General features: G+C 36.7%; 1 protein-coding gene across 7 annotated transcripts in view; it reads left to right on the top strand.

The window, feature by feature from the left end:
* The window catches only part of LOC120624094 (SH3 and multiple ankyrin repeat domains protein 3), a 194,556-nt gene that overhangs the window by 149,181 nt on the left and 26,734 nt on the right, over positions 1-18,641 (top strand). For all 7 annotated transcript variants that reach the window (XM_039890444.1, XM_039890443.1, XM_039890442.1 and 4 more), the window contains 2 exons: positions 10,721-10,846; positions 16,277-16,457. In XM_039890444.1, the coding sequence (XP_039746378.1) occupies positions 10,721-10,846; positions 16,277-16,457 (307 nt within the window). The remainder of the gene's footprint in view (positions 1-10,720; positions 10,847-16,276; positions 16,458-18,641) is intronic.

Here is an 18,641-nt window from a genome sequence, read left to right as displayed (position 1 = left end):
GTTTGTATTTTGGAATCAGTTGAGGTGATGATGATGATGTTTCACTGTGGCGACTCCTCTCTGGCGCGTCCTCCGTCTGGGCGAACCTGCTTTCTGAGTCCAAGGCCGAGGGTTCGATTCCCACAACTGGAAAAATTTTGATGAATATGAATGTTTTATAGTGTCTGGTTGTTTATATGTATATTATTAATTAAAATATTCATCTGTATCTTAGTATCCATAACACAAGCTACGCTTACTTTGGGGCTAGATGGTGATGTGTGTATCGTTGTAGGAATATGGCAAGCCAGTACAGTTCAACTTGCCTGGCAGATTAGCGAGTGTTCGAACGGACCATAGCGGCCCGTCAAGTCGGCTCGCGCCGCACATCAATTACTGAAGCCGTGGCGCGCTGTAAATTGATTGCTTCCCTTCCGAACGCTCTCGTTTCATTATTTGCTGTTTACTTTGCTCTTTACGGACTTAATTTTTCTATTAAAGAGCTCTCCTTGCGGTTTATCACGCGTGTACTATTAGATATTAGATATCGAGTAGCGTAACTTTTTTTTTATATATATAGATCAGGGCTTGACTGCAATGCAATTGAGCGATGTATTTAGTGCCTAAATGGGGTTTGCCTAGAAGATGCCAATTGACTCTTGATTTGAAAGTACCAGATTATAGGTTATGGGGAGACTGAAGCTGGATGGGCACTGTAGACTTTTACGTATTAGAAAAGAGGATACAACGCGTTTCGTACGTGTCGATGCAGAAAAATATGTTTAACTATGAGAGTAGTAGCTGGTGGGAGGCTTCGGCCGTGGCTAGTTACCACCCTGCCGATATAGACGTGCCGCCTTGCGATTTAGCTTACCACCACCGATTGCACTCAATGGAATATAAAATACGTCAATTTGATGATAGTCATAGTTAATTGGTACAATCAATAACATAAAATACATATAAATATATATTTTTTTTAACTTTCAATACTGTTTACAATATTCAACAAGTCAAGTATTTTGAATTTGATACCCATATTGAGGGAGTTGTGAAAAAAAAAAGGAAATTCACCATTTTGTGATGTCGGCCATGCTTAACTTGAAATTTATCAATTTGCATCGTATTGGACTAGTCAATACGATACACTATGACAAATTTCAAGTCAAAATAGCCGCCATCACAAATATGTAAACCGCCATGTTGTAGCAGCGGCCATCTTGGACTGATTTTTTCAAAAAAACAACAAGCAAAATCGGTTCATCCATTCGGGAAATAAGATGCCACAGTCACACAGACACAAAACCACACATAGAGACGTAAAACTTATAACGCCCCGTCGTTTTTGCATCGGGGGTTAGAAAATTGGCGTAACTGTATCGTGGGTGTATTGGAAGATAACAATTAAACCGCTGTTTGCATACAATGGCCGAGACGAAGAGCGTTGACGTCTGCTGTGTCACTGGGTCGTAGGTTCGATTTCTCGCCTTCCATTGAACCCACCATACAGTACATTGGGACTGGGAGTAGCATTTATTTTTTGATTTATTTAAACACTTTATTTCTAAACCACAAATAGTAAAAAAAAAAACAATGGACACAACAAAAATAAACTTAAAAAGTAGGATACAAAGGGTGGCCTTATCGCTTAGTAGCGATCTCTTCCAGGCAACCTTAGGATTAGGAAAACCAAGCATCTTTATGCTACGTATAATAAACCGAAGTATTGTAAAGGTTACGTTTACTATGGAGGGGTACTAGGTCGTCAAAAGTTAAGTCTAAGGGTTTTATCATCATCATCATATCAACCCATTACCGGCCCACTATTGGTCACGGGTCTCCTCCCACATAGAGAAGGGCAGTAGCGTGCACTTCATACATGCACAAAAGCACTGCATACCCTAAAATTGATATATAGGTCGTATAAGAGGAGGATTTTGGCCATTTTATGCAATTCTTCTGCTGTATGCATACCCTGGAAGAAACCCAGTGCACGCCACTGGAGAAGGGGTTAAGGCCGTAATCCACCACGCTGGCCCAGTGCGGTTTGGTGGACTCCACACACCTTTGAGAACATTATGTAGAACTCTCAGGCATGCAGGTTTCCTAGTGATGTTTTCCTTAATCGTTAAAGCAAATGATATTTATTTTTTTAAAGCGCACATAACATTGAAAATTTAGGCGTGCCGGGATTCGAACGAAAAATCCTAACCACGAGCATATCACCGTAACTTAACACTGCTGGCCGAAATTTGCCAAAATTATCATCCTAAATTAGACAAAGCATAATAATCGAATAAATGCATTGCGTTATGTAGTTAATAAGCTACGCTACGCCTCTACCACAAGTCTTAAGCCGAGTTAAGATTTTTTGTATAATTTTCGGATCCGATCACCGTATGCGTATCGAGTTAGGCTTTAACAAACAGATCATGAGGTATTTTATTCATAGCTTAAGTTAAAATTTGTTAGAAACTCCTTTCTTTCATAACCAGAACAAGATAACGTACAATTAATTATTAATTTGCGTATTACAACAAATAGTATCAACGATAAAATCAATGTTTGATTGTTAAAATCGTTCATTGTTGAATAAATAGACATCAACGGATTCGATGTGACCTATAAAAACATATTCATCCCAAGGAAATTACCTAAGGGACATGTAGAGGAGGTATAGCGTTTCGAATTTATCAGGACAGTTTTTATTTGAAAGAGTCCGCTAGTTTAATGTGATAGTGACCATTACCGTCGTCATTATCAAATACCAACCCAGCATACAAGCTATTAAGAAAAGTGACAAGTGCGTGCTGGGAGTCGAACTCGGCCCACGAAAGTGAAGTTGAAGTCCTACCCACCGGGCTATAACCGTCCACTCTCATCCACGGGGCCAGCGTGATGACCTAAGCTCTTTCTCATTTCGGCGGAGACCCGTGCCCTGTAGACTCAGTGGCGTGCATTGGGTTTCTTACCAGGGTATGCATACACCAGGAAAATTGTATAAAACGGCACAAATTGTTCTCCTATTCGAGTTATATATCAATGTTAGGGTATGCAGTGCTTTTGTGCATGTATGGAGTGCACGCCACTGCCTGTAGTGGGCCGGTAATGGGTTGATATGATGATACAAGCTACAGGGCACGGTCCTCCTCTCAGAATAGGAAGGGTTTATGCCGTAGTTCACCACGCTGGCAAGGTGCGGTAGAAATCACCACGCCCTTGAGCACATTATAAAGAACTCTTGGGCAAGCAGGTTTTCCCACTACGCGATGTTTTATTTCACCGTTAAAACAACATAATTGGACGGCCGATTGGAGCGACCTTGCTTTCTGAGTCCAAGGCCGTGGGTTCGATTCCCACTATTGGAAAATGTTTGTGTGATGAGCATGAATGTTTTTCAGTGTCTGGCTGTTTATATTTATATTCTACTTATTTATATTTTTTTTTATATAGAATAAGTATTTTTATATTATACTTATTCTATATAAAAAAAAAAATTCATCAGTCATCTTAGTACCCATAACACAAGCTACGCTTAAATTGGGGCTAGATGGCGATGTGTGTATTGTCATAGTATATATAATTTATTGTTTAAAACGTACATAACTCCGAATGCTAGATGTATCTTTCTGACTTTCCGATTATCGAACAGGACATCAAACTAGATACCTTCGAAAGGGAGGTGGAAGTCTTAACTACTAGGATATCACCACTTTATCGAAAACTGAGCAGAGCTACTTTAAATATTTGTATTATTAGATGCCAGCGATCTTTTTGCAAAATTGCGCCTTTATCGGTCTAGCACCTACCCTATGATTTATTAATACCTATCCTATGACTATTTCTAGGATGCAAGTTAAATATGTAGTAAATTGTATAACGATCAGTACAATTTTCGCATTTTAGTCCGCACTGGGCCAGCATGGTGGACTACGGCCTTAACCCCTTCTCACTGTGGGAGGAGACCCTAGTCCTGTAGTGGGCCGATAATGGGTTGATATGAGGATGATGAAGTATGGTATAGCCCAAATGTGAAAATCTAAATTTTTTAAGTTTCAGAATCAGAATATCCCGATCAAGAGTAGGTACTAGGTATGAAGGAAGGAAGGAAAAGTCTTAAAAATCCCGGTGACCTGGTAACCTTAGTAAGTCGTGAGATTGGGGATGAGCTGCGAGTTCAGGCGTGATATTAGTTTTCATCTGACGAATATTTATTTAAGGTATTACTTTAGCTTCGATATACTCTTAAAGGTGTGCCGATACTTTTCTCATTGGCACAAAATCCCCATGTGCATACACTGAGAAAACCATCAAGGGCTTAATGGTTGATGGTTCTGTATAATGTAGTCCACCAATCCGCACCTCACCAGCATGTGGGAGTACGTATTGGACAGACGCAGGCGTTACTTTGCGGAAATCCATAATATATTATGAAAATAAATATTAATTAATGAGGAGACGGGAAAGTAACACCACGAAATAATAACTTGAAACTTAATGTAGATAATAAAGCCTTAACAACAGATTTCGAGGTGGCTACTGCTTTTGAAACCTTCTTTACCAACATTCCCGTCTCCACAACAGAATCATTACACTCTTCACCAGATATGGCTCTCTCTCTATTAAAGAAAAATGTGCTTGAGTGTAACCATTCTTTTAAATTCACGCATGTTAGTGGCTCTGACGTTATTAAAGCCTTTAAATTATTAATTAATAAAAAAACAAATGATCTGTGGGGCATTTCCGTAAACGTTGTCAAATCATTAATTTAAACATTAGAAGTAAGAATAAACTTACAGAGCAATATGCTAGGTTACATAAAATACAATTATACAATAAACTACCAATTGACCTCTTGGAGATGTCTCTTAAAAAGTTCAAAGTTTGTATTAAACGTAAGCTTATAGAAAAGTCCTATTATAGTATAAAGGACTACGTAAACGATAAAAAAGCTTGGGTGTAAATTATTGCTCTAACTAGGTTGCTCTTCTAATAATTTAAAATGACATTGTGAGATAACAAAAAAAAAAAACACCCGGCTAAGTTTGTTGTTGGCTTCTTCTTAGACCAGGACGCGTTTGGAACCCTCGTAGCTTTACTTTTAAGTTTACGAATGTGGTTATCGCCATCATCTCACTACCGTGTAATTCTTATGTACGCATCAAAAGTGCCACCTGTGGGCCTACTTGAATAAATATATTTTTGACTTTGACTTTAACTTTATACTCCGCGAACAGCAGGAAAATCTGTATGGTGTAATTTATAATTTTTTCAATCCGTATACTCCACACCAAACAGATCCTCCGCAATGTACCCTCTACGCACGTTTCACTCCGAAACCGGAGCATCCTCAGGAGATGTTGACTTTACAATGAATAATTGTTAAGTAAAAAAATAGCCAAATGTGTCAGCCAGAAGAAATTATAAATTACATCATACAGATTCTCCTGCTGTTCGCGGAGTATAGCAAATTAAGCTTAATTTTCATAATGGGGGAGTACGGCCTAAACCTTCAACTTCTCGTCGCCAAAGGAGTTCCATGCTCTATAGTGGGCCGGTTACGGTTTGATACGATGATGATGATGATGATATGGCTTAGGTAAAAGGTTCTGCATTCAGGCTGTATACATACGGCTCAGAAATATTTTAAAGTAATGAAAATGTATTCACGATACAAAAGAAGTTGTGTTCAGTGGCATAAAAGGGAAAAATCCTTCACCTCTTATGAGTTATACAAAATTTTTAGGGTAGGCAGTGCTTTTGTTCATGTATGAAGTGCACGCCACTGGTTGCGCTGATACATAATTTTGGAGTTAACGATAAATAACTGTGGGCAAGACTTAACGAGACAAGACTCACAAAACAAAAGCTCTCGTACATTCGGGAAAACGAATTAAGCAGCTATCTAGTGTACGATCATAAGGTATGACGCACAGCGAAGGCAAAAAGTTACGGAAACGCCAAACATGGCGGAGTAACCGACCGGCCGCTGTCGAGTGCCGAGTACGGTCAATGCAAAAACCTTTTGAGCTCGCTCCGCTCTTATTGGAAACTACTTGTATCTCGAACCGCGAAAGGGTTTACATTATTGGATTGTATGTTTGTTTGTTTCTACACTTATACAAATAAGTAAAATTAAAGTGTCAAAATAACAGATTTTTTACTGTATGCAAAACCAATCTTTAAAATGTTTGTCTATGTGCTTATTCGGCTAAATAAAACAGCTGACTCTTTCTGCCTGTCAAAATAAAAGCCAATTTTTATTTTGACAGGCAGAAAGAGAACTTACCAGTGAGTAGCACTGGCTCTTTTTTACCTCCGGAATTAAAAAAGCTATGTCAGTGTAATATTTTCAACTCTATCTATTACGATTCATATTTACGGACAGACGAAGAACGGAGGCTTAGTTATAAGGTCCCGTTAGCACCCTTCGGAGACGGAACTCTAAATTTATTTAAAATATAATACATATCATAAACGAAAACTGTGTAGATATGATGTAATTTATACATTTATTATTCGCGTCGCATCGCCCGGCCGCACTATCACATTGTTTGCTTGCCTTATAAAGAACGAATAAGGTAGCATTCCTAAAGAATTGGGCTATCTTTAAAACCAGTAGGTTATTCCAGTGATAATTCAAGCTAGAAAACTTCTGCTTTGTTATTATAGATTTATCGCTCGTTTCCTATAATAATGTTTGTAAACAGAGTTGTTACTTGGCTCATGATATATCATAATCGCTCGATAAAATATAAACAGTGGCCAGAGACGTGTTCTTTGCACGTAATTGTGTTGTTAATCCATGCGAAAGTTCCATGCTAAAATCTGCTAAAATTTTTAAAATTTGATCTTATAATAAAACATAGATATTTTATTATAAGATCAAATTTGTTAACCTGCAATAACGCAAATAAAGATTTCAATTAGAATTTGAGTACCGGAATGTTGTAAAGGGAATTGACTGTAGATCAGCAACACAATTACGTGCAAAGAACACGTCTCTGGCCACTGTTTATATTTTATCGAGCGATTATGATATATCATGAGCCAAGTAACAACTCTGTAATAATAATAATAATAATAACTGCTAAAGCCGTTCAATAATTTTAATCTTATTTTTTTTGTACTAAGTACCTTTATACACTCATAAGTAACAAATTATAGTAGATGTCTGATGGATGACCTATTTTCAGCAGTGTATATTAATAGATCGCGTTGGTTAAAGAAAGTGCGACTAATACAATAAGCAGATGGTATAACCCCTTTTTGGTAAAAGTGAATGTTAGATGTTCAATTAAACACGATGATTATGTCAACATAATTTTATTGATATGTTTAAGAATTTTACTCATCTTTATCTTTCAACCCACTTAAATTACACCTCATAAATTCCTAACTTCGCTTATAAACAGTTTATCACTTCGTCGCTTCCTATAATAACTCTTGTGAACAGAGTTGTTAGCTGGCTCACAATATATCATACTTGTTAATCTCGCCGTTTGCTCCATTATAAAATAAACAGTGGCCGGGGACTTGTTACAAGCTCGTAATTCTGTTGATGTACAATGATATCGACTTTATGAAGATCTTAGGAACTCTCTTCTCCGCCGTTGCTCACTCTATTCAAAACTCGATATTCAAAATTCATTTATTTTCTGTATTTGTTTTCTTCGCCATTGTGCGTGTATGAAGCGTCAAGGCCACCAAATTGTATTTACTTATTGTGGTGTGCAAACAAAGTATATTCATTCATTATTTCAAGTAGGCCTTATATAAGCACTTTTGAAACGTAAAGTATATCTGTTTGTATTGACTGTACCACCGGTTCGGAAGGCAGATTCCTCCGAGAAGAAGCCGGCAAGAAACTCAGCAGTTGCTCTTTCCCAACATCTTTTTACAATTTAACAATCATTGTTATATCTTGAGATCCTTCAAAGCAGCGGTAAACAGCTTCGGGGAGATAACATCTCCCTGTCGCACTCCTCGCTGCAGTTAGTTCGGTTTCGTAGTCTGGTCCTGTATATGGACTGACATAGTGGCGTATTTGTACAAACACTTTAAAACTTCGATGTACCTGTAGTTAATTCGGCATCTCTGCAGTGACTTGTACTTAACACAGCCCAGGTTTCCACCGAATCAAAGGATTTCCCAAAAACGCTAAGCAAAGTGGCCGGTTACACTCTTCGGTCTTCTGTATGTATGTTGTCTATGGTACTTGACGGAAACCGGCTTGTTTGGGAGGCTGGAAGTCGTCGAATCTATTCGACGACTTCGGTAATCTTTTAATACTTTTTCTTTAGGTATAGTAATAATTGATGGATTAAGCAGACAGCCCTCTTATGGTAAGTGGAAAACCATGGCCTATAAACAGAGCACCATTTCGCGGGGCTTTTGTTGGAAGACTCCGATATCTCATTAAATGATATATGCCCGTTTTGACTAACGATGGACAAGATAAAGCCTAAGTAAAGAAGATTCCTAGAATACATTTCCTTTCACCAATCGGATCTCACTAAGCAACTCTTATAACGTAACTCGTCTATGATTCTTGCCACAAGGTGTGGTGTTTGTGTTTGTATTATCATATTATTATGGATTTCAGGTTATTTAAAAAAAAACGAAAATAATTTATTATGTTATCATACCACATCTGGCAAGTGTCAGCTTAAGAGTCCGCATAATGCATCGCCGAATCGGTATCGCGAATTTAGATGGCGCCTAACGACGTTAGTCATCAACTAAGAGTTGGTGAAACATTTTTCGTTGCGCAAATCATTAGGCATCAGATTTAAGAGTTTCCTAGGTTTATTGGAAACGGGCATATCTATTATCTTTGATAGTCTATTATCTTCTGCAGCGCCTTTTTCATTTGGCTTCCTGGTCAAAGTACCTATAGTTTAATTCTTTGCTTACGCGATTTTGTCTCGCTCTTAATTTCATATTAATAACATGCAGAATCCCCATTCAACCAATATTGTATGCAGTGCATTGTGTCCAAAAGTGAAAACGCCCCGCGCACGTTTCAAACTACTCTCGCGGAATGTTGCTAGGTCACAATTATTTTCCCATTTTATGGTGAACGCTTATAACATTAGAGGTAAAATAATTACTGTCAATTGCTAAATGGTATAAATTAACTAACCGATTGTTCGAGAAACAAATCTAAAGTGGAGTGGTTTTTGATGTTTTTATATTAGTCATGTACACGGTTTCTGTGTGTTCTTATTTCCGTGGTCTCGAGTTATTGACATCTCTTTCTTCATAAATGAAAGTTAATAAAGTTGTTATTATATTTCGCATCAAAGTTAGCCTCGAAAGTTAAATTATACGAACGAAGGGTATCCTTTCTAAAACGCAACTTCTATTTCTCGTACCAGGTAGCGTAGCTGTTCAATAATTTGTTATTTTACGCAAACTCAAATCCTTTAGTTTATGGAATGGTAACCTAATAGTCTGCGACTAATTAATGCAATGGATACTATTATACAAGCGCCCAATTTAGAATAACACAAAATATAACGACAGCATTTATTATTTTCTTGTTTACAACCGTACGCCGCCGCTCGCTAATAAATATTTAACCGGGACACGGTTTAGTTTTATGTTATTGTCACTGTGTTATCGTTGAATTATGTGTGCCTTTGAACGACCTAATTAATATCCAGACTGTAGGCAGAATAGTTTTGCAGCCCGATCATAAATCTATGGCGGAGCGGTCATTTATTTAGCCCGTCGGCTTGACCCGATGTAAACCATCAAACAACACGTCTAGGAGTTATCGTGGCGTTCCCATTCCATGTAAAATATTTGGCATTTCACGAGAGGGGAGGTTTCGACTTAACTGTACTGTAGATCATAGATTGTAGAGTTGTTGTCGAGGGTCGGAACAAATCAAAATGAATCCCATGCATCCGTTATAAACTATAATTCGTTAGTAAAATAACAAATTGTAGCGAAGTAATTGCATCTTCAAAACGATTTTGACGATAGCGTAACGTTATTGACTAAATAGCGTGTTAGTACTAGAAAATCGTGACGACCTTATCTCGTGCACTTGACAGACATAACACAAGTGTAACATTAATTTGTTATATAGCTTCAACTCCAGCCTTACATCCTCCTGGTCCTTGAAGCCATGTGTATTAACAAACTCTGAGGTGATAACTCATCGAAATCACCCCGTTAACATTTCAGTTCACCAGGTAATCTAGCAGGGTGGAAAAATATGTATAAAGAATTAGAAATTCATGCACAATAATACTGTTATACAGTTATTGACCCAGTGGTCAAGTACTGTGGTTGAGAGGGATGCTTCTCTGCCTTAAAGGGCTGTGTTGCTTTCTGGATGCAAGCATTTGCAATCCAATGTTGCATTGGACGTGGCATTCCGCTCATCTTGCATCCATCAATCGTGGTGTTCTAGATCGTTCCCGGTTCGTTAAGGCTTCGCTCGATACTTGCCGATATGAATTCTGGTTGTTTATTTATCACTAACATTGACCACGACCTCTTCCGCGTACAATTTATAATACAACTGCAAACTTTTATGTCTCTAACTTAAATAAACGGTCGTCTGGTCGTTCTATATAATCGTAGCTTGGCTATGAAAATCTTATCAAAACCGCTATTCCAGAAATGAACCCGGACCAACATACAGGTTACTTGTGGTATTGTCAAAGCAGAAGCAAATGAAAGCGGTTAAATAAGGTTCTAAGGCATTGTTTTCCATTATTTCCAGGACTTGAAAGAGAGCTTCAACTATGGTCTGTTCTGCCCACCAGTCAACGGCAAGGCCGGGAAGTTTCTGGACGAAGAGCGGCGCCTCGGAGACTACCCCTTCAACGGACCCATCGGACACCTTGAGGTAAGGACGCGAGGCACGAGAGTGGCAAACACCAAACTCCAGGCTGCAAGGCACTGAGATTTTCTTAAGCATACAAAGTTTAAATGAAAACCGAAATATTACTTAACAGGCTTAGAAATACATTATTTGCTGCCTCTGAGACTTATCTGTTGCCTGGCAGAGATCGCTACTAAGCGATAAGGCCGCCTTTGTATTCTACATCTGTCTTTGTATTTCTATTGTTTTTTTGTTATCCTCATTTCATTGTGGTGTACAAATAAAGAGTTAAATAAATAAATATTAAATAAAGTAAAATCTGTTAAACCGAAACGCCAATACAGCCCTAACATCACATGCAATATTAAAATCAAGTGACTCGTCTCACTTTCTTAGGTACGTGTCACGTAGCGTAGGTACTATGCGCGTGTCAGTCTTTTATCTTTAATAGGGTTGTTATGAATAAACATTTTTAGAATGTTTTGAATTAGTTTGTATGGAAGAATAAATGAATTAATGAATACACTTTCAATGTACACCAAAGAAAAAAGTATGGCAAGAGTGTACAATTCGGTGGCCCTATCGCTACATAATGATTTCTTCCAGGCAACCAAAGGCGTAAAATTAAAAACATAGAAAAGAGGAAGGTGGTGCAATGGACAAGAAATAAATGTTGAATAGATTTAATATTTATACAGAGTGATTCCATATGAAATATTCTTATGCAGGGTGCAACAGTCTTTCGTAATTCGGTAACACGTTGTATATGCATTTAATTAGACATGTCGTTATGTCGTACGTAAACGAGTGGCATCAGCAAATCGTCTGCGAATTTTACAAAATAATTTGTCTGGTTCAGTAATACGCTTAAATTACATGTTTCCGAAGATAATTTTGGATTAACCAATGTGTTTAAAGGAATGTGTTAACTCATTTATTACTTTGAGGGTAGTATACAAATAGATACATTTATTTCAAGTGAGGTAACGTGAAGCTGTCAGTTCCGTTCTCCCACAAGATAAATAGTGAAAAGAGCAGCAAGCTTCTCGATAGAAACTGCCTTGCCTCAGTAGAGTCTCTACAAACAGACATACTCAACTTTGACTTAACAAATGAGCTTTTAAAATAGGCTTTTAAGTAACCATTACTTGAAATAAAGAACTTTAATTAAATAAATAAATAAATATATTACGACAATACATCGCCATCTAGCCCCAAAGTAAGCGTAGCTTGTGTTATTGGTACTAAGTGACTGATGAATAATTTTATAAATAGTATAGGTACATAAATACTTATAAAATACAGATAAACACCCAGACACTGAAAAACATTCATGTTCATCACAATAACATTTTCCAGCTGTGGGAATCGAACCCACGACCTTGGACTCAGAAAGCTGGGTCGCTGCCCACTGCGCCAGTCGGCCGTCTAACTTTAGATTTAGGATTTTGACGACCGCGCTGCGCAGCTGTGAGCGCTGTGAATTAAAGCTGGTTCGATCCCTTGCAAGGTCAAATTAGGAATTTATATTTTATTATTTTCTCTGGTCTGGTCTGGTGGGAGGTTTATGTCGTAACTACTTATCGACAAAGACGTGCCGCTATGCGACTTATCGTTCCGGTACGATGTCGCGTTGAAGCCGAGTAGGGAAATGTTTCATATAACTGCCATACCCCTAACAATTTAGCCCGCTACTATCTTAGACCGTATCATAATTAAGGGCTAACGTAAAGTAAAATATTTTTTTTTTTTTTTAATTATTAGCCTGACCACAGAGGGTCACATAACCGAACACTCTATACTGACTAACGAAACAGTACATATTAGCAATACCAAATTACTAACTGCTGCATTCAAAACCTTTATGAACTAGTTCTGGTAATTAATTCTTATCATACAAAGTAGTAGTTTTCATCACGTTCTGACTTCTGATACAATGGAAACTAGTACTAGTCAACCTTACAAATAACTAGGTGCGAGCATTAACCACTTTTTAGTACGCTCGATTACTAGACATGCGCATCAATTATATCAACCCATTGCTTATGTTATATATATAAATATAACATACAATAAACACACATACACACAGATACACACACACACACACAAAACAACACATTTTGTCATTATTGTTCCAGCAGAATTTATCTGCTAAGCTTATGATTGTTTTTTTTTATCAAGTTACCTTTATTTATCTATGTATGTGTATTATTGGAAGTAAGTGATTTCCGCGACACAGGGAGAAAAAAATGTATCTTTGTCTAACCGTAATGGTTGGCTATCGGCTTGGCCCGTCCGTCACTTACACAGAATTAAGACCATACAGAACCCTCATTCAGCCATAATTGCATGTAGTGCGTGTGTCCAAAAACTGTAACCACGTTATCTTGCCATCTCATAAACTTTTCCCATTTTATGTTAAAAGTTTAGAAGATTAGAGGTAAAATAATTACTGTCAACTGCTAAATGGAGTGAAGTAACCAACACTCCTAAAGTGGGTTGGTTTATGATGCTAAAATCCAATCGTGTACGCGGTTTCTGCATGTTCTTAATTCTGTGTTTAGTTATTGTTATTTAAAAAAAAGTTGTAAGCGGACCAAGCTTCAGGATTATTTACTAATTAAACTAAAGCAAGTAGTAACTAGCAAGCATGTGTGTCAGTACTTCAAGTTTTCTTGGTTAGTCAATCATCTCAGACGGTGACATTTTTGAGATGCTTACGATCGCTATCGAGTCACACGGCCTCTCCGTAAAAACTAGTTATAATTGCTCCATCACCCATGCACCGGCATAGATGGCCTCTCTGAACGCACTCGGGAAAACATTTCTTCAAATTGGTAACAGGTTTTACCGGCGAAATTAAACTGTCCAGTTATTTAGCGTGCTCGAGTGCCGCGATGTGTCCATAGCCCTTATGGTGCGTTTCCGGCGTGGCGACGTGATGGAATAAACCAATCAGAGTATTGTCAGGTGACGTGATATTTTATCCCATCTGCAATTATATTAAAGTACTCTTTTGAAGCGGTGCAAGCCCAGTCGGCCGGAGCTCGACTTCACTTTGGAGGGGCCGAGTTCGAATTCCAGCATCTCCAACTTTTCTAAGTTATGTGCGTTTTAAGTTATTAAAATATCACTTGCTTCAAAGGTGAAGGAAAATATCGTGATGATTCTTGCATTCTTGAGAGTTCTACATAATGTTCTCAAAGGTGAGTTCACCAATCCGCACTGGGCCAGTGGTGGACTACGGCCTTGACAAACAAATCATGGTTACTACACGATTGATGAATTCCTAAACGACAAGGCTGCTTGGAAGCAGGCCAAAATCATCTCTAACAAAACAGAAAAATTCTGAAGATTGTTAAAAAAACTTACACTATAAAATGATGTTGGAAAAGAGCAATCTGCTGAGTTTCTTGCCGGCACTGTCAGTGGAATCTGCCTTCCGAACCGGTGGTAGAGTCACTACAAACAAACTGACTTGGCGTTTCAAAAGTGCTTATAAATTAGGCCTACTTGAAATAAATGAATTTTGAATTTTGAATTTTTTGAATTTTGACCCCTTCTGATTGTGGGAGGAGACTCGTGCCTTGTAGTGGGTAATGGGTTGATATAATGATGATGATGAGGATGACACTTTTGGGATTTTGAATCCGAAAATTTCTAAAGTATTGGCAAATAGGACGGAATTTATAAACAATATAATCATGGTAGTCGCGGTTCATACTCAAGAGTCGCAACCTCTAAAGTTACTTATTGAATGACCTGCTTTGGTGTCTACTAGGGACCAACTTTTAACAGTTACAGAAAAGTTTAGCACAAAAACTAAGTTTTTCATTATTTTGCATATTTTATTAAGCGCCACGATGGTTTTCTACAAAACTTTACGAGGTATTGGAGTAGGGATAGTACTAAAGTTACTAAAGTTACTAAAGGTATAAGCGACAAGGGATATCTAATTTGAAGTTGTGAATGATTAAGAGGGGCACTCAAATTTATTAAATATATTGATTGAATTGCATAGGTTTCTACGATTCTATAGTATAGTAAATACTATAGATATTAGATATAGATTATATAGTATATAGTAATAATAAATATACTAAGACAATTCACACATCTAGTCCCAAAGTAAGCGTAGCTTGTGTTATGGGTACTGAGATGACTGATGAATATTTTTTTTATGAATAATAAATACTTAGAATATACGTATAAACACCCAGACACTGAAAAACATTCATACTCATCACACAAACATTTTCCAGTAGTGGGAATCGAACCCACGGCCTTGGGCTCAGAAAGCAGGGTCGCTGCAAACTGCGCCAATCGGCCATCAAAGTAAACTGAAAATATATTATGCTATCACTACCATACACTGTCAAAATCATTGACCTTAGGACATACTTACTTTGTTAATAATTATTTCGTTATCGAAGACTAATAAAATTCGGGATTACGGAAGGGATTACAGGTATTACGGAATACCCAATGCGATTAACGTAATTCGTATTAACACAACTATTACTGTGTAATTGTATTAAAAGAGGTAAAGCTTTAATGAGACACCCTTACATTGTATACAAAACACAGAAAATAGAGCAAACCGATTCCACGGATCGCTCTACATAAAATATTAAAGTATTTAAAAACTGTCATAATGAATGTCAGCTACTTCGTAAACCGCGTGGGTGCACATAAGCCTACAACCTTCCTTATTTAGACAAACAATTACCAGCAAAGTCGTACTCCCACGTAGGTCGTAACTCAGACCCATAAAATTTCATATACCCATAGATCACAGTCGTCTAGTCAGCAAATAATACGCGTATATAGCTAGGAATTTATTACACTCACGAACTTATTGCTTTGCTTGGCAAACAGTAATTTCATTTCATTTTTACCGTAAATTATACATGAGCAAAAATAATAATAACGAATAATGTCGTGTCGGAGAAAAAGTGTCGTGTCCATCATATATATTTATATTATATTTATATTATACATATTTCATCGTCTTAGACATATTTAAGAAGTTCAAATTAATGTTCTTATGAAGCCTATACTACATGGAGATATATTTAATACTTACGCAAGCTCTAAAGAGGCTTAGTGTTGCTTGAAAATACAAAAGTTATGCTATGCTGCTAGATTAAGGACGCTTAAGAATTAATTACAGGAGAAAATATGTAAGAAACCTTAAATTTTAAAAGGGCAAAAAGTTTTGTTTCATCGTGGGATCAAAACTATTTCGAACTTGACAGATTGAAGCTTCAAATGAAGCTCTTTATAAAACAGACGATATCTTAAAGTAAAGTACCTAATAGAAAATGTATGCTGTTTTTTTTCTGTTTTTGGAGAAAGTTAATAATGTATAAGTTTTATAAAGAGAAAACAAATAAATTTAATACAATATTAAAGCTAAAAGTATTAATTTTTATCATTTTACAATTCCAGTTGAAGTACAAGAGGCGAGTGTACAAGATGCTGAAATTAGACGACAAGACGATGAAAGTACTGCATTCGCGAGCTAATCTACGTCGGTTCATGGAACACGTGACGCACGGACAAATCGACAAGATCACCAAGGCCTGCGCAAAGGGACTCGATCCCAATTTCCACTGTCAAGACACTGGCGGTAAGAGCTTAAATAATATTACTGGGTAAAATCAATGGTCTTGAACAAAGTATTAGCTACAAATTAAATTGTGCTTCGTTGGTGTGAAATAAATTCATAGTAATAAAATGCTCAGATTAGGCCATTTATCTGAATATCTGTCTTTGTCTTTACCAAAAAACTTTACTAGCCACATTCAATTAAAACTTAAACAGTAAAAACAGTAAATAAAAACTCTTTTATCTTCATATAATTTAGATAAATGTTTAAACATAAAATATATTTAAAAACAAACCATCTTTAAAAATTGATTTCAATATATGGTTATGACTTAAATTTCTGTGGTTGGCTTTCTCTACATACTTCAAATGATTAAAATTAATTCTAAACTCAAATGTGATGTCATCGCGTTGATTTTGGATATTGGATTAGAACTACAAATCCAATAGTCAAAACACCTGCTTTCTGCAATTCGAACGTCACGACTATTGCAAATCTCGCCCCAATAACCGCCTCCGTTCATTGAGAATCAAATGACTTGTTATACATACAGAAGCCATTATCATTCCGTACTGATGTTTTATCTCCCATTGTTTCACCTTTACTTAGCACTAACTAGTTGTTACGTGTAATCTCACGACTAGTCATAGTAATTTAGACTTTAAATGGTTCACATATGGTATATTGTAAGAGTATCGTGTCTCAAAAATTAACTTATTCAATACTATTGTATCAGTTTCCATTGTGATACCATGCTGTATCAATCTAGCGTGGATAATCTGTAATAAATACTCTGACCTTGAAAGCATCTGAAACTAATTGGCTATTCATAAGAATACTCGTCTTCAGGTTTTGTACTTTTCTTTATTAATTAATGAACGTTTCGAATACTTTATAGTAGCTATGTATGTAATAGTAGGGCGTGATCACGTTTTGCTACAAAAGAACCAGCTTGTTTTTGTCGCATTGAAATTAACTGGTTTATTTATGATATTCTTGATTAAATTTCATGATCGTGATTCTTTTTCTTAATCGTGAATATTTTTAAATTCCGTGTACTTTCACATTAAAATTCGTTCCAAATATATTTCTTTGATTGTTTTATACGTTCGATCGGTTCCACTTTTCCTATTCTATTGCGGACTCTCCGATACGATAGGCTTTGTCAAGACCTTTGAACTAGTTTGGACTAGTTTACTGTTACTGTGGACCTTAAGAGCTTTCATGACATTTCGCGATATAAGTTTATTGTGAAATGACTAGGAAATGATATTCCACCTGGTCATAAAAAGATACAGAGAGCCACAGAGGTATGGCTTCTTTAGACTCAGCGCTAAAGATATGTTCGGTTTGAGCTTAAGCAGCTTGATAATTCGAAGTACATATATATTATATATATATTGAAATTATATTACCATTAGTAAGAATTTAAGAAATACCAGCCAACTGTGCAGACGCAGTTTTAACATTTCTTTACTAGATTGATTGTTTATTTATTTATTTAGCAACACACCCCGTGAAGATATTACAGTTGCCCAATTCGTCTCCCCGGGGCTATAAAAAGAATTTAACAACAACAAGTAATAATTTTAAAGAAAAAAAAAACATAAATATCAATATAAAATTAAGAATTATAAAAAAAACAATATAGTAAAGGGTTATCGAGTCTACCGGTGAACCTAGAGCGGGCTGTTACTTTGGCCAACGAATTAGTTTGGCCATCCAAAGGGGCAATGCTGCCAGCATCTTAGGAACTGTGCCTCGCTACGGTGGTTTCGAGGACGTTTTAGATTTTATTTAGTTTTAAATCGTTTATTTTAGGTTAAATTTATAAAACAATTATTTTAAAGAGTAAATAAATTATTTTAATGTAGGCCTTATACGCACATATAGTAAAAATAAAAATAATAAAAAGAAATAAAGTTTACGAATGTGGTAATCGCCATCATCTCAATACCGTGTATTTCTTATATAGCTATGCATCAAAAGTTCCACCTATGGGCCTACTTGAATAAAGATATTTTTGACTTTGACTTTTGAAAATAACAAGAGATAACCGATAAAGGCACCGACTTATAAATAGCCGGCGAATTTAAATCATATTTCCTTTCTTTGTCAAAGTATGGACAGACGATTTCAACGCCGGAATAAAACAGAGTGGTTTTTAGAAAATTAATGTCAAAAGCAAAATAAAAACAGCAGAAA

This window comes from Pararge aegeria, chromosome 5, assembly GCF_905163445.1.
Source record: "Pararge aegeria chromosome 5, ilParAegt1.1, whole genome shotgun sequence".
NCBI classification, from domain to species: domain Eukaryota; kingdom Metazoa; phylum Arthropoda; class Insecta; order Lepidoptera; family Nymphalidae; genus Pararge; species Pararge aegeria.
This window is presented reverse-complemented; position numbering and strand designations above follow the sequence as displayed.